At 41.0% G+C, this 26,685-nt stretch overlaps 1 protein-coding gene across 1 annotated transcript in view; it reads right to left on the bottom strand.

The window, feature by feature from the left end:
• mapk6 (mitogen-activated protein kinase 6) overlaps positions 1 to 26,685 on the bottom strand; it is a 42,107-nt gene that overhangs the window by 3,937 nt on the left and 11,485 nt on the right. The window contains exons 2-7 of the mRNA XM_067249490.1: positions 18,980 to 19,821; positions 18,514 to 18,831; positions 4,515 to 4,659; positions 3,937 to 4,101; positions 3,220 to 3,415; positions 3,012 to 3,129 (exon numbers count right to left, since the gene is read on the bottom strand). Coding sequence (XP_067105591.1) covers positions 3,012 to 3,129; positions 3,220 to 3,415; positions 3,937 to 4,101; positions 4,515 to 4,659; positions 18,514 to 18,831; positions 18,980 to 19,216 — 1,179 coding nt within the window. The 5' untranslated portion in view covers positions 19,217 to 19,821. The remainder of the gene's footprint in view (positions 1 to 3,011; positions 3,130 to 3,219; positions 3,416 to 3,936; positions 4,102 to 4,514; positions 4,660 to 18,513; positions 18,832 to 18,979; positions 19,822 to 26,685) is intronic.

Here is a 26,685-nt window from a genome sequence, read left to right as displayed (position 1 = left end):
CGGCGGCGAGCTGACATGCAAGGCGCCGCTCTGCCCATCGGGAGCAACTTGGGGTTCAGAGTCTTGCTCAAGGATACTTCGGCACATGGCCTGGGAGGAGTCAGGGATCGCACCGCCAACCTTGCGATTAACAGACGACCCTCTCTACCCCCTGAGCCACAGCCGCCCGCATGACTTAACTAAACAATAGTTCTGTCAAATGTTTTTTGCAGTATTTTACTAGTGAAAGATTACATGTGACACCACCAGTCACTCAAGGTAACCAGTCATGTGTCAGCTGGGCTAGCTAGCAGTACTGGCAACAAAGTTACGTAATGTGATGAGACAATACAAATAAACAAAAAAACTGTGGTGGAAAGAGTACTGAAAATGGGTACGCTTCTTAAGTAAGTTACATTGCTCAGATAACTCAATTACAAGTAAATGTACAGGTGTTAAAAAAGTACAAAATACTCTTCTCACACTACTCAGAGTACTAGTTACTTTTTAGTTGGTGATAAAGAATTTTCTAAAAACCTTTTAATATATTTGGAGATCCATAGAGAAAGTAACTTTCAACAAACATTTTTTTACCTTATTGATTAATGGTAGTGTTTTTTGAGATTAGAGGTTGAATTATTGTAAACCGAAATCACCGCAGACGGCGGTTTGCATTGCATTAGTATGCTGTCACCTTTGCTCCCTCTGTAGCCTACTTGAACAACTACTCCAGATGCAGATGGTATTTGTCATTTTCAATGAGTTCATGGTGGCTGTCAATCTCCATGTGGTTGGTTTGCTTCTCCAAACCTTGAGTTCTGTCCATAAATTAACTGTGCGATTATTACGATAAACTGTCTTATTTTTTTCTGGTCCAAATATCAGGGGCCGGTTGCACAAAACACTGGTGTTAAGTAATAGAAGCTTGAACACAAGGAAATTGAAAGTTTCTATTTCAGCCTAGATTTTGGTGGTAGGTAATAGCTGGAAGACAAAATTGGACCACAGCATGAAGCCTTACCCAATTTAAGTCAAAAGTTAAATATAATACAACAATATATTCATATTTGACACGTTTTTATAAGAGTACATCCAGGCGTTTTCTAAAAGGGCCTTTTGGAGACTCCAAAAGGACCCTTGGTAACCAAGGTCAAATATCTAGGATATAAGGTATTATTTTTCATAATTGTTATCTCTAATAAAAGGTGGTACTTAGAACTATCATATATTATAACTAAATCCCCCATTAGTATTGCTGAAACACAACTGAAGCATGAACACATTGGAGTGCTTTATCTGATTCAGCAGGATTGACTCACAAACAGCACCGCTTCTGTTATCCATTTTGCACCTGGACTTTTATTTTGAAGGCTCCACAGATACCCATCATGTTGGCTATTTGCAGAATTTCCTTAACGACAAGGCTAACAAGCTCATGTGAGAGCCAGTCGAAGCCAATTTGTGAAATTAGCTTAGAACAAGTGTGTGTGTGTGTGCGTGGGGGGGGGGGGGCAGGACGCACAGACCTAGTTGGCTTTAGAAGGCTATCACTAGGGCATGGAAGCTTCTATTGGGTCAAACAAGGTGTCAATCGAAAAGGTCAGAGTGTAGCGGCCATCATCACGTTTTCTGTTCGTAAATATTCAAAGTTAAACTCCTTCCATGAGCGATAGTGCGTGAGTGACTGGCGAAGGCAGAATGAAGCAACAAGATCGTGGCTATGTGTGGAGGTAATACATTGTTTTGGACAAACTACTTGACATGGTTAGATAGTTAGGACCTTTGGGAATGTAACCAGTCCATTTTTGTTGGGATGTTTTGCATAACTGGACATCTGTGAGCCGTATTAGGTAAGTAAATTGTTTTTTCTCACGCTTTTCAACAAAGGTAGTATGTCACAAAGACGTTGAGTGTACTTGCTGTTGCGACTCGAACTTGAAATGGTGTACATCAATGGAAGCACAAGAATCGTAGGTTTCCAATGATGTATGGTATGTGTAGCAGTCTAAAAAATATATATGTTAGAAGTTAGTGTGCAGTAACTGGGGGAGGAGGGGGCAGCATTTCTGTCCCGAGGGCGGGCCTGGACCGTAAACAGGTGAACAGAAATAATTTTAATGTAACTTCTAGAAGTATTATTATTTTCTTTTTTGTAAGAGTTGCCACATTTGCCCACACACCACATTGCAACACTACCTGGGCAAGCTCTGATCAATTCTGACTGGCTGCAGTTTGCAAGAGTAGTTATTTTGTAGTTGATACGTGCTTAACACAAACTCCCCCCTCAAAACACATTTAAAAGGGAGACTGAAGTTTAGAACTTGATAAAGGTAACGTCACCACAATCCAATACAATTTTAAGACCAGTCAAAATCATATTAAGACATTTTAAGGCCTACAATTCTGATTATTTGGTGATGCTCCTGATGTGAATACAGAACACAATTGGGTGGTGGTAGGCGTTGTCTGGTGGCTTTATGATTTAGATAGTCTTGCTGGACCTATGCTGACACAGCAGCAAATGTTAGGAAGTTTTGTTAATTTTGGAAGCTATTTTAAATTTGAAGGCAAAAAACAAACAAATAAAGCATAAAGAAAACTACTAAGAAACCAATTACTATTTTCGTCTAAAGACTAAATCTAATATCTAATAGTGGCAAAAATTAACAAAACTTCCTAACGTTTGCTGCTGTCTCAGCAATGGTCCAGCAAGACTAGCTAATTTCTAAAGTAAACAACCACATAACCAGTGATGTGAGGTCTTCACAGTAGAGTAGAGAGTAGATATTTTTGCCAATGCAGTTCACTCATATGAGCATGACAGAAAAACTCTGTAGGAATTGTCTGTCACTTGCGCCACCACAAATATATAACATTCAAACCAGGACAAATCACAGAAGTTACCAAATTGATATGAAAAAAGTAACATTTGATGAAAAGCAAGTTGTTTGAATCCTGGTATATTACATAGGTTCCAAATAAATTCAAACTTAATATTTGAATGAATGTGTGTGTTTGTACATTTCACACACCTGGACCTCCTCTTCATCTGTGACGTCTGAGAGTGCCCGTGGGTCAACCTGGACCTCTTCTGGATCATGAAAGCTGTGAAGGTGCCAATCAACATCAGACAGTTGGCTGTCATGATACCTGCAAAGGAGTGAGAGGGATGGTTCAACTGGCAGCAAAAGACAATATGAAAACAGTGAATATAGCTCAAATGTTTTGTCTCTCTCATACCTGTCCCAGGTGTGGCTGTGGCTCTGATCCATTAGCAAAATGTCGTCCACCTCATCCTCAATGTGGAAAGGATGAAGAGACACAGGCTCGTCCAGGGGGAAAGAGTAGTCAGCCATGTAGGGGTGGGCAAGGGCCTCCTCTGCTGTCAAACGGTCCATGGGGTTAAAAGTCAGGATCTTCTCCAGGAAGTCTAGGGCTTGGAAAAGAAAGAGGAGAGATAATTTCTGTGAGGATGGGACATGTGCCTGTAGTTGTTTGGGCAAGGTGTGCATTTTTCTGGATGGGCACAGGTGTAAGTGTTTCCAAATAAAAGTATTCAATTTAATAATTGTCTGATACCTGCTATGAAAAGCAGTCTGGTCTACATTTCAGATTTGTTTTGATTAAAGTATACCGTAGCCTAATTTACATATGAAAATGTTATAATCCAAATGTCTAAATTAAATAAGCAAGCTAACTGATGAGAATATAAAAATTGTATAATTTAAGTCACTGAGGACAACAAGCAGCAAATATAATTCAGTATTAGTCAAGCTAATAAAGTGAGCATATTAATGTTGTCTTATGCAATGCAACACTGGCAATTAGCTAGGCTAAAGTGCAAGAGTGCTGTCAACTGTAACATTTACATTTAGAATTCCCTTCCTCAAGGCAAGACTAGCATAATTAAAATTTTCAAACAGTGAAATGTTTTAATATCATAATCTGTGTACTCACCCTGGGAGCTGGCACCAGGTAGTATCTTGGCCAGTGGAGTGTGTGGCTGCGTCATGTCACTGCGGATAAAGACGGGGATGACGCTGTGCAGTTCCTGTCTGTCCTCCTCCCTCAGTACAGGGATAGATTCTAGGATCAGCTGCATCTGTTCCAACTCATGGGCGCCTGGAGGAAGTCAGAACATTCAGTCATTACATTAACCGTTTCCAACAAACATCCTAATAAAAGAACAGGAGCTGGAATAAAAATGAGACTCTGATGATACCCAACGGTGTTGGGGAAAGAGCATGTTTAAGAACACTAAACAGTAAGCTGATATTTGCATTGCCTGTTTTTCAAAACACCCTCCAGATAAAGTCTGCTGACTTATCACCACTCATTTTGCGGGTGTACACAACAATGACAGTGTGCCTGTGTCTTCTAGATGAACTGGGACATGGGCATGGGAAAAATACCAAAGTATTAACACTGCAAGAGGCCTTGTGCCACACACTTTATCAACTGTCATCCGCTTCATGTACTACCAGTTTGGTGTGGGTGGGTGTATATTGCCATGTGTAGAAATAAGTGACACTGACCTGCAAAGAGAGTTTTTCCAGTAAGCATCTCAGCAAAGATGCATCCAGCAGCCCACATGTCAATGGCTTTGGTATAGTTATTAGGAGACAGCAGCAGACGAGGAGACCTGTACCACTTTGTTACCAGACCCTCTGAGAGATGTCCCTATGGAGTGAGAGCGAAGAGAGGTGGTGGTCAATTGGTGCCCAGAGAATGAAACTAGAATTAAATGGTGCTTCACTAGATGAAACTTGGATGAATCATCCCAAACTGGGACTGATAAGATTGAATCATTTTTTTCCAATTGCTAAATACATATTTTGTAGTGCCTTCAGTGTGAAATTATTTTCTTGTAGATGGTGTCATCAGAAGATTGCCATACCACCAACTGTAAGACCACAGTAATCAGCCTAGTTACAGTTTGGTGTCTTCCTGTCTTTAACAACTTAACTGTTGACAAAAACGCTGACAACCGCCAAAGCCTGCATTTCATCCTTATAATGGCCTTGTTCTTGTCCTACACAGACTGACAAAACTCAGAAAGAGAAGAAAAAAAGCAGATGCAGAGAGCAGGACATCCATTCTTTTTTCTTGTTGCAATGCTACGACAGGCAACCACCACGCACAGCCGTCCGAAATCATTTTAAAGTGTGTTTTTTCCTGTAGATCCCGTTGATTGACTGCTGTGGGTAAGTAGGTATGAGTACAACTCTACTGCGGCAGTACTATCAATTAAGGATGCACCGAATCCATTGGTTAAGATTCTGCCGAATCCGAAACCGAATACCTAATCTTACTCCCATCCTCAGTCCATTAACACAAGTAAACACATTAATGAAGTAAACAACGTCCACAGCAGTGTTTTTTACTGTAAAAAAAACAAACAAGAATAGGCAACAGTATGCCAGGAAGACAAGTGGGAAAAACTATTTTGACAATTACCATATGCCTATGTTTACCCTATCTCAAGATCCAATCAATATCCAAAATATTAGCCTTTTAGATTTATTGAATTTCTTTCGGATGTTTCATACGCACATGTTTTAACAGCGGAGACGTTGTGTATTGTTTAGGGTCCTTGCCACCACAAGACAAATCGGCATTGCAAATTGAACATGTAGCTTGACTTGAATCGCCTTCTTTTGACTGAAAGTACCGCCAAACAACACTTTTTCTGCTCACGAGTTCCATTTTTGGTTTCTCTCAGCCTACTGCATTGAACGGTCCACCTACGTAAACACCTTCCCGTAATCAACGGCAGTGTCATTATGTCGACCAGCGTAGCGCGCATAGTGCAAGTACGACGTCGTATTAGGGCCAGTAGGAAAAAAAATTGGAGCCGGAGGAGGGGGGGTAATATTCCCAGATTAAAGTCGTAAATTTGCGAGAAAAAAGTCGGAGATTCTCAGAGTTTATAAACTCACAAATTTGCGAGAAAAAAGTCTGAATTAGCCTATAGCCTACTTTTCAATAGGATTCAGCAATCAGGAAATAGGCTACTCCTGATTTTTGCCCAGAATCACCAGATTTGAAAAGACATTGCCGTGATTTGGGCCTATTCAGAAGGAAACATCATAGGCTACTTATTTGGATGAGGTGAAGGTGCATCAGGAACTACAATGCAATGGACAGATGCAAGGATATCGCTGGTTACATCCCATTAACTCTGTTACATCCACGGGCAATTCAAATTCGATTTGTGGTTCAACATCAGGACACAATACGACAGATCCTCAAAATAGTCGATCCTCAAGGTGTATCAGTTTAGAAAAGAGCAGCGTCTTGGCTGTGTCCTGTTGAACCACAAACCAATTGAAAAGTATAATTTGATCAGGTCATCCATTACTGCAGGCTTTATACATGGCAAGCGACGGCGTCTGTGCTATGATGAGGTTGACCATGCAAAGTGAAGGAATGATGTTCCTTGAGAAAAAAACGAATCCATATTTTCGACTTAATCATGTTGGAGAATCTCCGAGTTTTTTTTTAATTTTTGCAAAATTACTAGTTTTATTCTTGTAAATTTGTGCCTTTATAAACTCGGAGAATCTCCGACTTTTTTTCTCGCAAATGTACTAGTTTTTGTTCTCGCAACTCTGTGACTTTATAAACTCTGAGAATCTACAACTTTTTCTCACAAATTTACAACTTTAATCTCGGAATATTACCCCCCGGCTCAGTTTTTTTTTTCTACACTGGCCCTAATACACCGTCGTATGCAAGCGTAGGGTTCAGGTTGGGTGGAAAAAAATTCTACAGTTCGGCTGAAACCGAATATGTAATATGAGTGTTACGTAGGCTATATCACTGTTGATTGTGATTTTATGAAGGTTATCGTCTCGCAATGATATGCTTAATTCCTGTCAGAACGTTAGCTCTAGCTCGTCTTTTATACATTTACACATTCAGCCGACAACCAACAATGGTGTTGAGAAGACAGGACCAGAGGAGAGGAGGATGTAGGGAAGAAGAGTAAAAGATAAGACAAGAATAAGAAACCTTGGCCACAATATCTGGACTTTATATAACAACGCTGGGACCCCCAGACCTCTCTGAACATTAGGTCCCCTCCAATGTTGACTCCTTGGCTACGGCCTGGTCATATTGCCACTCTGAACAAGCGCAAATTCACAATAGCTACAACCACTGGGAAATATCTATGGAACGACCAACCAACCGGCAGCTAATAATGGGTACATTAACCAACTAGCCAATGCATGGTTTACAGACATTATCCAGCATAGTCCAATTTAGGCCACACTTATGAAAATGCATGTGAGCTAATGATGGCCTTTGGTCACACTGTTCATCCTTATGGCATGTTAAACTTATGCTCGGCAAATGCCGTTGTCCCATACCAGCGTCATAAATACACGAGGGCAAAGGGCAAAACTGCCCCTAAGAAATATAATTTTGCCCCTGATTGATATCAGGAGGGACAAAAAATGCCCCCATAATTTCCTCTATAATAATAGTAATTTAATGAACTTGTCAAAAACATCGTAGCCTATATGATCCAGTCCAGTTGCCATAGAATGTTTTTGATTTTCGCCTTTACGATGTTGCGTGTGCGTAAAAAAACGAACGTTCTAAAAAAATAAATTAAAAAGAAACAAAATAATTCGCTTCTTAATCAGACCCGTGACTGCGAGTGTGAGGAGAAATGAGGATCAGCAAACAGTGTCCGTCACCATCTCGGGTTATAAAGATGAAATTAACTCAGTGACCATCGAAAAATGGAAGTTAGATTGGCTTTGGGTGGAGGAGAAAAATACCAGATTTTTTTGCAAAGCATGTCGAACTTGTGGACAACGAGTTGCCAAAGTCGTTGTCAATCCAGCACAGATAAATTATTCTGCTTTCATCATGGGGAGCGAAAACATTATAGGGGCGATTGATTGCAAAACCGATTTTACCTTGTCATAGTTGAAAAATGACAGTTTGGTGTGTAAAATAGACATACAGTGAAACCTCTTTCCTATCAAAATTTCACTTTTTGAAACTGCAACCTGCAAACGCTAGCTTTTGAAACAGTGCAAGTTGTGACGTCACAACTTGCAGCATCAACTTTGTCATGGCCCAAAATTTACAGGAACATAAACTGAGGTTGCGTAGATCTCCGACACTTTTAGCTAGCTGCGCACTGCTCTGTACTTCCACAGGAATTACAAATAAGAATAAGTCCAATCCCAAATGATGCCACCTCTTATCACAGCAGAGACTGGAAGAGAGATGGTGGCTAAAAAGATAGCAGAAGCACAATTTAAGGTCAAAACAAACCGAGAGGCAGTTAGAACCGAAACTGTACTGTACTGTAGCTAGTGGTACGTGCCAGTGGAGCGAGTAGTACGTGACAGTGGCTAGTGGTACGTGACAGTGCCTCTACTGGCACCTAGTGGTACGTGCCAGTGGAGCTAGTGGTACGTGACAGTAGCTAGTGGTACATGCCAGTGCCTTCGCTGGTACATGACAGTAGCTAGTGGTACGTGACAGCGCCTCTACTGGCACCTAGTGGTATGTGCCAACGGAGCTAGTGGTACGTGACAGTAGCTAGTGGTACATGCCAGTGCCTCCGCTGGTACATGACAGTAGCTAGTGGTACGTGACAGCCCCTCCACTGCTACATGACAGTTACTGTTCTGTTGATAGTGGTACGCAAGTGTCTTGTGGCATTGGGTGTCTTGCAGCTTTTGTTTACTGTCATGTAGCCTAACTGCCCCGCGGCCATTTTAGAATAGACTTTTTTAAGTATGTGTGGCGGCCTGCGGAAACCCGCTCATTGTTGGCTATAAGCCATAAAAGATCGAAAATCGTTCTGTCAAAATAGAGATTTTTGATGTTTTGTATAGTTAACACCCTAAACTTCATTGTAATGTACAAAAAGTATATGTTTACTTATGAAAAACTTAATTTCAACGGTTTTTGGACATGTCAGCTAGCAAGATTTTCAAGCCATGTCAAATCAAATGCTTAGTTTGTCTGCTCTTTTGAGTGCTGCAGCAGCCCATAACAACTTATCAATGAAATAACTTGCTGAGAAGTTATTAATGTAGCCTATACTTAAACTGACATTTACATTCACAACGTCATTACGAACAAAAGGATTTTCTCCCATATCACTTTTTGACACAGGTCGACTTTAAAATGATGTAACTTCAGTTGTTATAAAGATATCTGAGTGATTTAAACAGATTTGTAACCAGGAGAGTTTGTAGTTTCCAATATGTATAATACCCAGAAAGTACATTTGCAATCATAGGGTGTCATTTATTGACAAGGTTCTTCATATGAAAATAATGAACTATTATTAACAACTATATTTACTCAGAGTATCGAAATGCAAATGTAGGCTACCTATATTGACTTCAGTTATTACAATTAATGATATACGCCACTAGGAGGCGCTGATAACACAACAATGTGCATTAAAGACGAGAGTCTACAACGGCGGCTCATGTGCACGCTTAAATTCAGTTACTCTGAGTAAAATAATTTGTTTCTAATTCATTACGTGTGTACAAGTCTGCTTTACATTACAGTCACACCATTACACTATATGCAATATAATGTCTAAATCGACTACTTTGTATGGTGAGCTTGTAGTGAGACATCAAAAGTATGGTTTGGAGTCTGTTAGCACGAACAGTTTAACTTATTTTTTTAAATAAAAGTTTATAGCCTGTTCTCCTATTCTAAAATGGCCGCTGGGCAGTTACACGACAGTAAACAAAAGCTGCAAGACACCTAATGCAACTGCCACGAGACACTTGCGTACCACTATCAACAGAACAGTAACTGTCATGTACCAGTGGAGGCGCTGTCACGTACCACTAGCTACTGTCATGTACCAGCGGAGGCACTGGCATGTACCACTAGCTACTGTCACGTACCACTAGCTCCACTGGCACGTACCACTAGGTGCCAGTAGAGGCACTGGCATGTACCACTAGCTACTGTCACGTACCATTGGAGGCACTGGCACGTACCACTAGCCACTGTCACGTGCCAGTGGAGGCACTGGCATGTTCCACTAGCTACTGTCACGTACCACTCGCTCCACTGTCACGTACCACTCGCTACAGTACAGTACAGTTTTGGTTCTAACCGCTACTGAGCAAATCTCAGTGCCTTGCCCAAGGACACAACGTCAATTCTTCGAAGCTCATCCTGGACTTGCTGTCATAGCAACAGGTCCGTAAGCTTAAACAACAAGTGTGTTCGAAGAATCGAATTAGCCAGATCATGATAAGCAAGATGATGTCATCTTGGATGTGTCATTTGATCTCGGATGTAATAAGCGACGTACGGAGAACGGGCCCCTGGTAGGCAGGCAGGCTAATCCACAACTTGTGGATTCCATGCTTCGTGGATCCTGATTGGTGTTTCGCTGCCGCAGCCGCAAAGCATTGATTGGAGGGTCACAGACCATATACAGCGCAGATGAAATGATCATATGTTCAACCAGGGCTCGACATTAACTTTTCGAGGCACTTGTCCTTTGGACAAGTACATTAACGTTTCACTTGTCCATGCACAAAAGTCATTTGTCCGGGTAAAGATTTATAATTTTATTTAAAAAAAACATTATGTTACGTTTCTAGCTAGCTAGCTAGCGTTGGCAGCTGTGTACCTAGCAAGCATTAGCAGCATTTGTATCGGTTAAAAGTACATAGTTAAATATCAGCTCATATTCAACTGTAAAGTACGCTATACACCTTTTAATACAGGGCTGCCAAAGCTCACGCATTGGCCGTGAGACACGCAATTCAACCAGTTCACACTCTCTCACGCCAAACCTTGTACTTCTCACGCTAAGAAGGCAACGCCAACCAAGTAGTCCTGCTAACGTTGTAAACAGTAATGGATGAGGCACAGGCACAAGGAGTGAAGCAACATAGACGTGCGAACACCCGTGAAAGCTTGTCTCGGGGCTATTTATCTTATTTTAGATACAGTATAAATTTAGCTAACGTCACTGTGTCCAATCCCGAGGTTTTTAGCTAACATTCTGATAAAATGCCACTTCAAATATTGATAAAAATCGTATCACGTTTTCAGCTGATTTACTGATTTAACGTTAAGTTTTAACTTCTTATCTTTCGAGCTAAATATTGTAAAAAAAAAAAGAGTTAGCTTAGCCTTTACTAGAGCCGGTAAAAAGACGCTGACGCCGGTAAATTAGCCGTGCGCTACCCTTGTCCAAACCCGACCGCACTTCTATCCTCGTAGTAAACACTTGCCGCTGCCGTTTTTAAGGGGGATATTAACTTGATCCAGGGTCACCAAACTGACCATCAATGCTGTCAACATATCCGGGGACGTAGTTATGTCCTCCACAATAAGATATCACGCTTCAACATCTCCAAACTATGCAATAAAATCTCAATTTGACTGTATACATTTACATTTAGTCATTTAGCAGACGCTCTTATACAGAGCGACTTACAGTAAGTACAGGGACATTCCCCTGAGGCAAGTACGGCAAAGTGCCTTGCCCAAGGACACAACGTCAGTTGGCATGACCGGGAATCAAACTGGCAACCTTCGGATTACTAGCCCGATTCCCTCACCGCTCAGCCACCTGACTGGCTGTTACCACCACCTGCTGGATGTTTTGTTGAACTCTTCTCAAAGTTTGCTAGCCCCCATCCCTTCCTCCCCTCGACTACAGATCACGTCACACATGATCGTGTATTTTCATTGGCAAGACAAAGTAGTGTTAAGCTAGCGTTGAAATACACTCATATGCTAACCCATATAGTAGCAGTACGATGACAACACAGACACACTTGTCAGAGTAAAGATCGTTGCCCGAGTGTCGCCGAGTGGTCTTTCGGCCAAAGTAACTTTCCTATATTATTTAGACATGTAAACGTCCATACATGTTCATGAAATTTGACACGTAGATTGTTTGGTATGCCTAAAATAATACTACTTGCACTTTGCTGGCGATTGCAAAAGAAAATGCTGGCAACAAGACCGGAAACTGAGTGTCCAAACCCCGTTCGGGTTTGGACAATAGGAGTTTACGGCGGTCGGGATTGGACACAGTGACGTTAGCTTGCAAAAACTGTGGATAGCCTACCGAAGTAGAGTCACAGTATTTCAAAGCCCTGATAGTGTAACTGAGACGACACAGTAAATAATTCCTCTTTCAAGTAATAAGCCCCCGTTCAAGTGTTGAGCATGAAATGAGATGCATGGTCTGTAGAGATATTGGGACAAAGCCACTTCTTTTGTGTTTTGCTAATGCAGAATTCGGTCAAATAAAATCGGTAAAATAGACATAATGAGTGGAACATAACGTGAAGTAACATGGCATTTTATTTTGTTTGAGTTTTAACTTGTCCAGTGGGGCAAGTCAATTTCTCTTCCACTTGCCCTACAAAAAAATCCACTTGTCCCAGACAAGCAGACAAGCCTTAATGTCGATGTGCCCTGTGATTTTAGATGGCTAATTTACTAGATTTACTAGTTTAAAGTTTTGTGTCCGTTGCAAATAAAAAAAGAACACTGAGGTATGAGTGAATAAGTTAAATACCCCCAATATTATTTATCCTAACTTGACTTGTTTGTTTTCAGGTTTGTTGATGTTGTATTTGTGGGAGGGCTATGCTGCAGAAATTAAAGCGGTACATTTTTGTGCTTTCAAAGTGTTCTGTCAGACTCATCTACTGACGTGAGTGGCAGAGACCTGGAAGGGTTTTTTGTCAGGATCTTGAGAGGTGGACGTCCCAAAAACATCTTTATTGGTGTAGAAGAGCTCCAGCACGCCACAGCGCCTGGCCATTATGCTGCGATGAGGGCTGGCAAGCCTGGCTATTGAATCTGTTTGTGTTGCTGTGTTTTCACTTGTTAAGTAACGTTACAACAATAAACAAATGTTTCTACAGCATTGGATAAGGCTGGCATATCCCAGTGGAAGGAGAAGGTAGTGGGCTTAGGTACTGATGGAGCTGCTGTGATGGTGGGGAGGCTTGGGGGTGTTGCCACACTCCTTCTTGCCAAAGTTCACCACTTGATAAATATCCAGTGCCTGAGCCATGGCCTGGAGTTGGCTGCCATGGATGACATGTAAGACCAAGAAAGGATGAGAAAGGCAAGTAACAGGGTAGTAAGCCAACCTACAGCCAGTTCTTCATAGTAAACTAGCATGTTGGGAAAACAATGTTTAACATAAACCCAATTTGTCATGTGCTACTTGAGCTCATTTATATAATGATCCTAAGCCTATGTAATTCTAATTAGAATTCAAATTATATTCTGTTAATTCATCCTTAAGTGGTTGTTTACATCAAACAGATCCGCAAGTGCTGAAATGATTGGGCGAGCCAAGCAGTGCGTGCAAGTGTTGAAGGACTTTCACATCTCTTCATTGTGCTGGTCCAAGATGTCATCGAAGTCTTGAGTTGGTAAGTTTCTATAAAATGTATCTGTCTGATCAGTTAATTGGGTGTTCTCTCACATATATATTATAATTTTTCTTCTTTCTTTTCCCACCCCTAAGGATCCCTCAATATGTGGGCTACATAGACAATGTTGGTGTCAAAAGGTTCGTCTCGTTAGCGGTTGCGTTACTTGTATTTTTATTTACATTTCGTTGCATGGTTTAGGAGGTTACAACATTTTTGTGGCAAAAAGTGGCTTGTGTGCACAAAGGGAACTCAGTGCTAGCCTACATCCCAACGTCAGCACACATTAGCAACAACGCATAGATACGACGTGCATAGATGTGCTAGTAAGAGACTGTTGCACAGTAAGTATCGTATCGTGCCGTGGTGTACTAGAAGCATCATACATTTAAGCAATTCAAGACTTGCATGTACAGTAATTAATGTCACATTAAATAATGTATTTAAACTCAAGCTTGTGTGGTGCATCGCTGTCTTCAATGCCACAGCCAAAACTTTATGTCAAAAGAAACGTTTTTCATTTCCGGCACATTCAGTGAAGTTTGGCTAGCAACAGCAGCTAGGCTAGCTTGCTCGTAGCACAATTCAGCTTCTCCATGCAGGGCTCTAGACTGAGACCAAATGGTCGCTTTTGGCTTTGTTACGGACAACAACCGCTTCCAGCAAACTTCTTTTGAATTAGCCATTTCCCCCTAAATAAATATCAAGCTTATTTACGTGTTGGGGGCATATTTTCAGTTAGCAGATGGTACTGTTTGAATCGCGATTTCATCTGAAAAATACTCCTGGAAAATACTGCTGGTGACAACATTGTTAGAATAGCTTGTTTCAGAGGGGGTTTGGCTTGTTTTATAATAAACGGACCCATCTGCAACCGTCGCAAGCAATCACACCCTTCAATTTCCCCAGAAATTGTACCCTCTCTAGTTTTGAATGTAAGTTGCAGCGTAGTGTACCTGAGTTGAGTCATGTTTTGATTCTTGTAGTCTGAGTCTCAAGCTGCAAGAGGATGGGCTTACCCTGCCAGAGGCACTGTATGCCTTTGAAACAGCAGTGCTTAGGCTGACAGCCACAGAGACAGAGGCAGTGGAGTGTGTGGAGGGCTTCCTAGCAGAAACCCTGAATGGAACCTAAAATGTGGAGCTGTTGAGGTTCAGGGAGAGCAGAGCAGAGTTTTACAGGTATCTATTTAAACAGGAAGGATGAGATTTTTTTTAAGGGGGTAAATTCTCAGACATTATAATTGGGTGTGCTCACGCCTTCGGCGAGCACAACCATTGTTCTCTCACATATATATATTATTATTATTTTTCCACCCCTAAGGATCCGTCAATATTTGGACTACGTAGACAACGTCAGTGTCAAAAGTTTAGTCTTGGTAGCGATTGAGTTGCTTGTATTTTTATTTACGTTCCGTTGCACGGTTTAGGAGGTTACAACTTTTTTGTGGCAAAAAGTGCCTTGTGTCAACAAAGGGAAGTGCTAGCTTACGTCACAACGTCAGCACACGTTAGCAACGACGCATGGATACGTGCATAGATGTGCTGTTGCCCAGCGAGTATCGTGCCGTGGTGTACTAGCAGCACATGTACGTTTAAGCAAATCAAGACATGCATGTACAGTAAGTAATTTCACATTAAATAATATATTTTAACTCAAGCTTGTGTGGTGCGTCGCTGTCTTCAATTCCACAACCTAAACTTTGTCAAAAGAAACGTTCTCAGCTTGCTCGTAGCAAACTTCTTTTGAATTAGCCATTTCCCCCTAAAGCTTATTTAAGTTTTTTGGGGCATATTTTCAGTTAGCAGATGGTACTGTTTGAATCGCGATTCCATCTGAAATACTGCCGGTGACAAGTTGTTACAATAGCTTGTTTCAAATGGGGTTCAGCTTGTTTCAAAGGGGGTTCTTAATGAATGATGCAATACGAGTAGGCTAAATGCTTGAAAATATCACTAGAAGGGAAAAACTTAAGGGGACGGACCCACCTACAACCGACGCAAGCAAGCACACCCTACAATTTCCCCAGAAATTGTAGCCTCTCTAGTTAATTGTATTTTTCCTTCAGTGTCAAGAGGAAGCTCCTGTCCAGTGTGGTTGCCAGACTACAGTCCCGAGTCAAGCGGGTTGAGTTTCAGCAGGTCCTGAAAGCTGCAGAAAAACTGGTGGATCCTTGCAAGTGGCCTGCTGACCATCAAGAGCTAGCCAGCTATGGTAGGGACCAACTTGCCACAGTCTGGGATGTGACCGTGACAAAGCAAGGCATGTGTAGTGGCCTGGTGCTAAGGTGCTGATCAAGTCCTTAACACAGGGCCTACAAAGGAATGTGTGGCAGGACTTTTTCCTGGATAATGAGTGAAGGAGTAGCTTCCCCAACCTCCTCCTCATCGTGGAGCTCATCTTGGTCCTGACTCTGTCCACAGCAACGGTCGAGAGGGGCTTCAGTGCCATGAAGCGGACCAAGGCTGACTGGAGGAGCAACCTGAGTGTTCACACGCTGATTAGCCTCTTTAAGATCGCAAGTTTGGGAAAACTTCGGTTTCCCAATCAGTTACAGTAGTACAGATGAGAGAGTGGTGGATAACACAAGGACTGTGTCGGCGTTGTTCAGCAGTTGTGGGGTATGTGAGTGGAAATACATCTAACATGCAAACGCATATCCGACGCCATCACCCAGTGCGCCAATCACTGGAACGAGACCAAAAACAAAAATCCAACTTCTCCTCCCTACAGTGCTTAAACAGCCTTTAGATACACATACAGGGCCAAAAAAAAACACTGAAGCAATCGGAATTGACATGTCATCTTCAATGCGGCTGTATTCACTCATAGAGGAACCTGGTTTCTTATTGTTTACTGTTTACATCTTACTACTTTAGACACTTCAGGCTGTTGCAGCTAGCTCAGGGGAGAGACTGTATTACACTAGGTGGTACAGCCTGAGACATGCACAATAAAAATTGGCTTCTGCATTTTTGTTTAGCTTTTTCCTCCATTGTACCGAACTCATACCGAACCGTGATGCCTGAACCGAGGTATGAACCGAATCGTGACTTCTGTGTATCATTCCACCCCTACTAGACATTATCTGTGTTACAGACTCTGAACACGGTGAAAGCTAGATTTAACGTACATCAGACTAATGATTGAAAAATAAAACCTCTGAAAAAAATATTCTATACCTATTTGATTGCAACTAACTAGCAACACGAAATGTACCTAATTCTGATGGAAAGTAGGTACACAATAAGTGAACACACACAAAAATACAATACAATCACATACAGCTCAACCTAGCAACAGGAGAAAACATCATGGTTTTGCACACTCGTGGGGAATGGGGAACTGTAGAACTTAATTTTCCAAACACCGGCCACATGTAGCAGAGCGCCGGCGTGACATGCAGTTCCGCTTTTCTTGAAGACACAATGGCCTATAGCTTTTATCACTGAGGTTCAACTGCCCGTTTAGGCGCATAAAAGTAAAAATAATTCTTGATGCCAGTATAGAACCATTCCTAAAAAGCCAGTACCTCGGTACAGTAACAGTTAGGGTTGCGCGATATTGAGCATGAATATTGCGATATCATATCGCAATAGATAGATATTAATTTTGATATTCTTAAACATATATGTGGCGGTCTGCAAGAATCCGTCGGACGTCTCGGCTGCTCGTTGTTGGCTATAAGCCAAAAAAGATTGAAAATCTGTTTTCTGTCAAAATTGAGATGTTTGATGTTTTGTATAGTTAACACCCTAAACGTAATTGTAATGTACAAAAAGTATATGATTACTAAAACAGTTAATTTCAACGGTTTTTGGACATGTTAGCTAGCAAGATTTTCAAGTCATGTCAAATAAAATGCTCAGTTTGCCTGCTCTTTAGTGCTGCAGCAACCCCAAACAACTGATTATTTAAGTCAGGCTGTTAAACTTAGCCTATAGTTAAACTGACATTCTGACATTCACAACGTGATTATGAACAAAAGGATTTCCTTTCCATATTCGCCACATTAAAGTAGAATGGAACGGAGTGGAATCTTTGAATGCAGTTTTCAGTATAACAAATAGGCTATCGGGATGGGATTTGGTATATTTTATCCAGTTCATTCAGAAGCTTCTTGAAGCATTCTTTATCAACTGTATAAATGGGCATCATGTCTTTGGCCAAATAGTATGTTACAGCTTTGGTGATTTCATTATGTCTCTTGGAGCTCTTGTCGCAGTTACCACTACGACAGCGATGTTTGCTTTGCTAGCTCTGGTGTATTAACTGTGGAAGATTTTTATGGGATATTACTGTGCATTTTTGGCTACTAACGTTTCCTCTTCAATCTCCATAATATCGTCGTCTCCCTGAGCCACACTCATATTCGTACTTTTCTGTCTCTTCTTTCCTTTCGCTCCACACACTATTCGCAGTTCGCACTTTATCTTTCTGTACTTTCAATTCTTGCTCATTTAGCTGTCTCTATCTCCCTCTTCACTCACGCTATCGAAGTGTGCATGTGTCACAGGGCAACTGGCCAATGAGATATGCAGGCTCTAAATTGATCACAACACACAGCCCCGGCACATCTCTCAACAAAATATCGCATACTTTTCGGGAAATTTTAGATATTGATATTGCACAACGTGATATCACAAAAACTATATTGAGTCGCTATATCGTGCACCCCTAGTACCAGTATACTGTGCAAAACTAATATAATCTTGGTCTGAATGACAGAACCCTTGCAACATCTGCTGATTGACAAGCAAATCACAGCCTTGAAAGGCAACGAAAAATGGCAGAATTCGCAGACGGCAGCATTTAAACCAAAACATGAGCAAAGTATCCTTAAATTTGCTTTTCCCGGTGTGAATTTAACAAAAGAAATTCTAATGGGTTATAAAACACATCTAGAAATGACCCCTGCTTGTCACTTCTAGTGTTAAGATACTTGAATGAGTCTAAAATAAGTGTCATCCATCAACAACTTATATGCTAAACCCAGACATTTGTGGCATTGAACTAAAAGTCATTACACAAAGGTTAGAAAGTAAAGCCAAAGTATGTCACTTTTATAACCCTAAAAACAGCCTACTGATTTGTGTGTAGTGCTTACCTTGTGTGAGTAGTGTGGGTCCATGATCCGTGCCAGCCCAAAGTCCCCTATCTTAAGCACCAAGTCCTCAGTGTTGACAAACAGGTTGGAAGGCTTCAGGTCTCTGTGCAGCACGTTGGCAGAATGTATGTACTTGAGGCCCCTGAGGAGTTGGTACATGAAGAGCCTGGCATGGCCCTCAGAAAGGAGCCCCCTCTCCAGGAGCTGGCATAAGTCTGTCTCCATGTACTCCTGTACAATGTAGACAGAGTTTACCTCGGTCAAAGAGACTAAGTCCTCAGTTAGTCTGCGACCGCTGGGGCCCAGTGTCTCAAACACCTGGGTAGACGAGAAAAAAAAAAAAAAAGGAATCCAAAATGTTATTTAAATTACAGTAGGTTTGCCTGCTGCAGTCAACACAGTAGACAGACAGCAAACAGTGTATGCCTTTAAGTGGGATCATTTCAAACTAGGCTGTTGTTCTTACTTTGACAATGTTGTCATGGTCAAGGCGCCTGATGATCTTGATCTCTCTGAGAGCATGTTTCACACTCTGGGGGTCAGTGAGGACAATCTTTTTGACAGCTACACGTTTGTCACAGTCCATGTCCACCGCTGAGAACACTAGCCCATTCCCTCCATAGCCCAGAGGCTTCAGGTCCATGTAGCGGGGGCCCAGGTCAAAACCATGGATGTTCATCAGAGACTCAAACTTCTCTGCCATCTTGATTAATTTGTTGTTGTTGCAGTCGCCTGGCTGTTCTCTATGCTATTTAGGCTTTCGATAAAGCAACCAGTTTCCCAACTTCAGGATGTAAATTTTAGCTTACTTGAAAGATTACTGTATTCCCCCCATCTATCCCTCACTGTCTGATTCAATGCCTTAATCTGTAATCACATTTTAGTAAAAAAAAAAAAAAAAATACAAACATAGAAATGTAATATAATAGTTTTTTACATATGTGGATTGAACTGAAAATAAAGTTATTAAAAATCAAATGGAATGGAAATTGAGGTCAATGAATACGTTTTGAACTCATGAGAAACTACAAAAGTATCTAGTTGCATCTTCACAGTGCTAATACATTCAGTGTGTGACTGTTCCTGAGCAGCTGCATACAAATGTACATAAAACCAGAAAACATGTTATATTTATATGTGTGTATATACACATATACAAATACATACACGTGTTCTCAGTTTCTTTTCTTTTTTAACTGCCTGATCCAAATTCTGTCATTCACTGAATTGTATTCCCCTCAGTGATCAGGTGGCTCAAGCTCACCACAGTCGCAATCAAAACTATCCTCCATTTTACATGGCCGTAACCTGAAAGACAAAAACATAATATGATAAAAATGTAGCCTACAACACACAATCAAGATGTATAAGCATCACTTACTGGATAGTTCTAAACTTAATTTCTAGGGGTGTAACAATATATCGTGGAACAATATATTGCAATACAAAATGTTATCTACGAACTCTACGATACAATATGTATCGTAGAGTTATGGCAATATTTATACAATATGACGTCCGTTATATACCATATATACTCCCAAAATGATATCTGTGCAACCTCAAAATATAATTGGTAGCATTTGTGCTAGTGCAAATAATCGTTATGGTGCCACCATGAATGTATTTACAAAACACTTGCTAATTAGCCTACTGCACAGTACATGCTTACTGTGAGCTGATAGTTACCAGTCCACCATTCTATCTAACTTTACATAACAAATTAAACGTAATCTCTATGTTGTTAACTTTAATGCAGATTTCAGATTGGTATTAGTCGTCAATCACTCCTTGTCACTGCGCACCGTTGTCACGTGACAGGGAGCTAGCTAGTGCCTAAAATTGGAAGAGCCGAAAGGACAACAAACATTTTCTGTGGATGCTATTAAAGTTTTGCTGGTGCTTCTAACATTAAGTTGGGAGCACCAGTGCTACCAAGTAAAAAAGTTGATTTCGATCCCTGAGTATTATATAGTCCAACCCGTAAAGGAAGTTGGGTCTTTGGCTTCTGTAAAGCTCCTTGAGGCATTGCTTGTACAATCCAATTTAATTTAATGGAAGCAAACACTATTTAAGTTAATACTAGGGCTGGGTAGTATGGCCTAAAATTTGTATCACGGTATAATTTTGAATCACAGACGGTAAAGGTATCACAATATATGAGTTGAATTTTTCAAACTTTTGCAGTGCTTTGCCACGGAAAAACAGCAAATATGTAGCTTTCAACAGCACGTTTATGGGATCACAAGAAAAACTAGAGGGGGTACAATTTCTGGGGAAATTGTAGGGTGTGCTTGCTTGCGTCGGTTGCAGAGGGGTCCGACTGATATTTCTGTATATTTTATATAAAAATGCATACTTATTATTTATAAAGATTATAGTTTTAAAAGCATAATTTTTGTTCTGCTCATTTACAACTCAAAATACTAAGAGTGAAGTGTAGAATGAAATAGTCTTCTCATTTCCCCTGCAAGAGGGAATGGTGATTGGCTATATAGCAGCCTCATAGTTGAATTAAAACGAATACATTTGGCAGACCGGTGTAAAAATTGACCTTATCTCTGACTTAAACGTCCTTTTAAGTTTTTCCCTTCTCGTGATATTTTCAGGCATTTAGCCTACTCATATTGCATTCATTCATTAATAAAGAACCCCCTTTGAAGATTATTCTAACAACGACGTTACCGGCAGTAGCTATCGCAGATGGATTCGCGATTCAAACAGTACCATCTGCTAACTGAAAATATGCCCCCAAAAACGTAAATAAGCTTGCCATTTATTTCGTGGAAAATCGCTCATTCATAAAAAGCTCACTGGTGACGATTGTCAGTAACAATGCAAAATGCGATATAGCCCTGTGTGGAGAAGCTGCCCCGGTAAATTGTACTACTATAGTACAGTACTAGACTACTGCTGTGTTCGTCTTGGTAGCGATTGCGTTGGTTGAATTCGATTGAACGTTCCGTTGTACGGTTAAGGCTGAAATTATTTATTTTCATGAACAGATTGACAAAGTTTAGGCTGTGGCAATGAAGTTCAGGTTAGTAGTCAGATAGTTTCACCTATTGAAAGACTTTTGATTTAAGTAAGGGGGGTGCCGAACATTCGGCGACAGAACGTTCTGTCGCCGTTTGACTTCCTAAAAAGCTGTGGACATGTTTTTGTTAGCTACTTCAACCAACGCAATCGCTAGCTACCAACGCAATCGCTACCAAGACGAACACAGCAGTGTAGTACTGTGTCTCGCGTAGGCTACAGCGTTGCAGTGAGCTACACTGGTTTGAAACCACAGGAATTAATTTCACAAACAAATCGTTTACTTGTAATCTAATGTCATAATAAATCCTACAACAAAAATGTATTTGTGAGGAATGTTTATTTTAACGATTGAAAACAGATGCATCATAGACCGCTGACCGATGTGTTGCCCGGGCAACAGGGGCTAATGTCATGATGCTAATGCTTCAGTGAAATAGTAGACTACTATTTCCGAAAGTAGATGTACTTCCTTAATAATATCAGCTAATATTGTACATTACACTTCTCAATTGTGTTTCATATCACAAAGTAAAATGAGTGAATAGTTATCACCCTGGCCTCTTTGCTTGTGGCGTTTATGCTGCTGCCTTGCAGTAAAGCTATAGTCAGCCTAGCTATCTCCCAGAAGTTAAGGAGCTGCTAAACTAACGTTCTGCTAGAGGTAGTCACAAGTGTTTTCGTGACGTTAGTAACGTCAATAACTGTGGCTAGCAAGTTAGCCACTGTTAGCTTCACTTTTCGCCACAATTTAATTTCAACTTAAACCATGCAACAGAACATAAATAAAAATACAAGCAACTCAATCGCTACCAAGAAGAAACTTTTGACACACCGAGGTTGTCTATGTAGTCCAAATATTGAGGGATCCTTAGGGGTGTGAAGAGAAAAAAGTTGTGTTATTGTTATGTTATTCAGTATTCAGTCATGTTATTACATGGCTGAATACTCGATTCTGTTGGCCTCTAACCACCCTGGCATCTTTGCTTGCATGGCTACACTCTTCCATGCTAAATTTGAGGTTCCAAGTCTTTGTAGGCTAAACGTTGAACGTTGTGTCATCCAAAACCGAAGGGTAAAGCCCAATAACAATGCTTGTTTTGATATTGATGGCAATATTTGCGTTAAAGCTCCGTACAGTAATTTTATGCTGTGCCTGTGACTAATTTTATTTCTGGAAGGCTCTACCGCAGTTATCCTCCTAGGTCATGTGCCGAAGTATCCTTGAGCAAGACTCTAAACCCCAAGTTGCTCCTGATGGGCAGGCCGGCGCCTTACATGGTAGCTCGCTGCCGTCGGTATGTGTGAGTGAGAGTATGAAGGGGTGAATGAGAGGCAAACATTGAAAAGCGCTTTGAGTGCCGCTAAGGTAGAAAAGCGCTATATAAATAAATAAATGCAGTCCATTACCCAGTATAGTCAAAATCCATATCGTACCGCCCAACTCTAGTTAATACTAGGGAGTCAGGTGGCTGAGCGGTGAGGGAGTCGGGCTAGTAATCCGAAGGTTGCCAGTTCGATTCCCTCACAGGTGCAACACGTGAGTGGCTGGAGCTGAAGGTAATTGTCCACCGCCATTTCAGACACCTTCAGCCACAGGTGTTGTGGCAACACCTGCTGCAAGAGACTGTTGGGAAACCGGGCCAGTTTACTCACATGGGAGTAATGGTAGATATCATGCTGGTCTTTCCCATGAGCTCATCCTGCTTTGAGCAAGGGTTTTTGGTAGTGCTGTCAGTTTAACGCGTTATTAACGGCGTTAACGCAAACCCATTTTAACGGCGTAAAATTTTTTATTGTTCGATTAACGTTCTTTTTGGCCTAGCAAACGTATTTTTTTTACATGTTGTTGCAACAACTACTGACGTTAGAAAAACTACAACACCACACCAGATCTAGCTAGACCGGAAACAAAACAACAGGCACGCCGCACTCACTTGTTTGGGCTTGCGAGCCGGTTAAAGAGTAGTAGGCTAACGTTACGTTTTGAGTGGATGGCGAGCGCGAGACGCCGAAATGGATGCCAATAAGATTCTGAATGGAAAGTTTACTTTTAAAAAGTTGCCAAATGGTTCCATTGACAAGACCAAAGTGATCTGTGTTTCGTCGTTGTGAACTGAGCTATCATCGCAGCACGTCCAGTCTGAAATAGCCAAATCGTCAAAGCCAGGCGATTGATGTTGTTTTCAATTTAAAAAAAACATTTGCACCAAGCAATCCGATCCACTTTTCCATGTTGATAAGAGCATTAAAATGAGAAAAAATAATTGGACAAAAAGAAATCAAGGGACATTTAGAATAGATAAAAATGTGCGATTAATTGCGAGTTAACTATGCCATTAATCGCGAAATATTTTAATCGTTTGACAGCACTAGTTTTTGGCCATAAAGCACATCAAGTCAGACTGGTTGGGGTTGAACGGTACATGTATTCGTACCGAACCGTACGGTACGGGCGTCACGGTTCGGTGCATGAAATTACATGGAGAATACACGGTATAAAAGTAAATAAAACTTGTGCAAATTAATTAATTTAATGCGGAACTACTGTTACAGTTAGGTCCATAAGTATTTGGACATTGACACAATTTATCATTTTGGCTCTGTATACCACCACAATGGATTTGAAATGAAACAATCAAGATGTGCTTTAAGTGCAGACTTTCAGCTTTAATTTCAGGGTATTTACATCCAAATCAGGTGAACGGTGTAGGAATTACAACACATTTTATATGTGGCCCCCCCCTTTTTAAGGGACCAAAAATAATTGGACAAACTAACATAATCATAAATCTAATTGTCACTTTTAATACTTGGTTGCAAATCCTTTGCAGTCAATGACAGCCTGAAGTCTGGAACCCATAGACATCACCAGACGCTGGGTTTCGTCCCTGGTGATGCTCTGCCAGGCCTCTACTGCAACTGTCTTCAGTTCCTGCTTGTTCTTGGGGCATTTTCCCTTCAGTTTTGTCTTTAGCAAGTGAAATGCATGCTCAATTGGATCTAGGTCAGGTGATTGACTTGGCCATTGCAGAACATTCCACTTCTTTGCCTTAAAAAACTCTGGTTGCTTTCGCAGTATGCTTCGGGTCATTGTCCATCTGCACTGTGAAGCGCCGTCCTATGAGTTCTGAAGCATTTGGCTGAATCTGAGCAGATAATATTGCCCGAAACACTTCAGAATTCATCCTACTGCTTTTGTCAGCAGTCACATCATCGATAAATACAAGGGAACCAGTTCCATTGGCAGCCATACATGCCCACGCCATAACACTACCTCCACCATGCTTCACTGATGAGGTGGTATGCTTTGGATCATGAGCAGTTCCTTCCCTTCTCCATACTCTTCTCTTCCCATCATTCTGGTACAAGTTGATCTTGGTCTCATCTGTCCATAGGATGTTGTTCCAGAACTGTACAGGCTCTTTTAGATGTTTTTTGGAAAACTCTAATCTGGTCTTCCTGTTTTTGAGACTCACCAATGGTTTACATCTTGTGGTGAACCGTCTGTATTTACTCTGGTGAAGTCTTCTCTTAATTGTTGACTTTGACACAGATACACCTACCTCCTGGAGAGTGTTCTTGATCTGGCCATCTGTTGTGAAGGGGTTTTTCTTCACCAGGGAAAGAATTCTTCTGTCATCCACCACAGTTGTTTTCCGTGGTCTTCCGGGTCTTTTGGTGTTGCTGAGCTCACCAGTGCGTTCTTTCTTTTTAAGAATGTACCAAACAGTTGATTTGGCCACACCTAATGTTTTTGCTATCTCTCTGATAGGTTTGTTTTGATTTTACAGCCTAACGATGGCTTGCTTCACTGATGGTGACAGCTCTTTGGACTTCATATTGAGAGTTGACAGCAACAGATTCCAAACACAAATACCATACTTGAAATGAACTCTAGACCTTTTATCTGCTCCTTGTCAATGAAATAACGAACTCCCTTTATGAGGGAATAACATACACCTGGCCATGGAACAGCTGAGCAGCCAATTGTCCAATTACTTTTGGTCCCTTAAAAAAGGGGGGGCCACATATAAAATTTATTGTAATTCCTACACCGTTCACCTGATTTGGATGTAAATACCCTGATACAGTAGTACAGGTGAGAGAGTGGTGGATAAGACAAGCACTGTGTGTCGGCGTTGTTCAGCAGTTGTGGGCAGTGACTCGCAGTCTGGGTACGCAAGGTAGGCACTGCCTACCCTGCCAAAATTCAAACGTAAATTTTTTTATTAAATAATTTTATTTAATAAACTTGTATTTGTATTTTTACTGTTTATGCAATATGTGTGTTATTCCAATTGTTTAGACGTTACGATGACAAATGTAGCAGTTACGCATAATCAAATAGGCTACAAAAACAATTGTAGAATAAGCCTTTACTCACTGCGGACGACAAGCACTTCGATCCTGTATTCTTCAACATGTACGTTGAAAAGCACAACTCTGCTGTGTCTTTGCACGTAAATATGTTATGCCAGTAATCACCTACGTTATGTATCAAACATGAACCAATTAAAATCGAGATATTACTGGACATTTGCGCAGCTAACGTCATTACACCAGCTACATTGTAAGCGTAATCCCCGCAAAATTCAAGACAAAATGACAGCAGCGGTGTCTGCCAATATCACAGAGTTGAGGAATTTCTCCAAGCTTGATTTCATTCAAAAAATTAGGTAATTAGGTAATTAGGTAATCTGTCTTTCATAACTTGTGACTTTATTGCTAACGCATATAACGCATCTGGCGTGTGCTAAATGACAAAAAATATCCAACGCCATCACCCAGGTGTGCCAATCACTGGAACGAGACAAAAAAAAGAAAACTGTCCAACTTCTCCTCCCTACAGTGCTTAACCAGCCATTAGATACACATACAAATAGGGCCAAAAAAATTACTGACGCAATTGGAATTTACATGTCATCTTCAATTTCGGGACAGTTGAAGCTCAGTTCGGGACGGTAACAATAGTTTTTCGGGACGGTACCGGGACAGTGAGGACAAAAGTTAAGTTGGGAGCCCCGATTGCAATATTTAATTATATAATTATGTTTTTTTACTTTTGGGTTTTCTCCATTGGTTTTCTCTGAGTTTACTCTGATAATATTACATTTGCATATTACATCCACAAGG

Source organism: Osmerus mordax, chromosome 13 (genome assembly GCF_038355195.1).
Source record: "Osmerus mordax isolate fOsmMor3 chromosome 13, fOsmMor3.pri, whole genome shotgun sequence".
Classification (NCBI taxonomy): domain Eukaryota; kingdom Metazoa; phylum Chordata; class Actinopteri; order Osmeriformes; family Osmeridae; genus Osmerus; species Osmerus mordax.
Note: the sequence above shows the minus strand (reverse complement) of the source record. Positions and strands in the feature narration are given on the sequence as shown.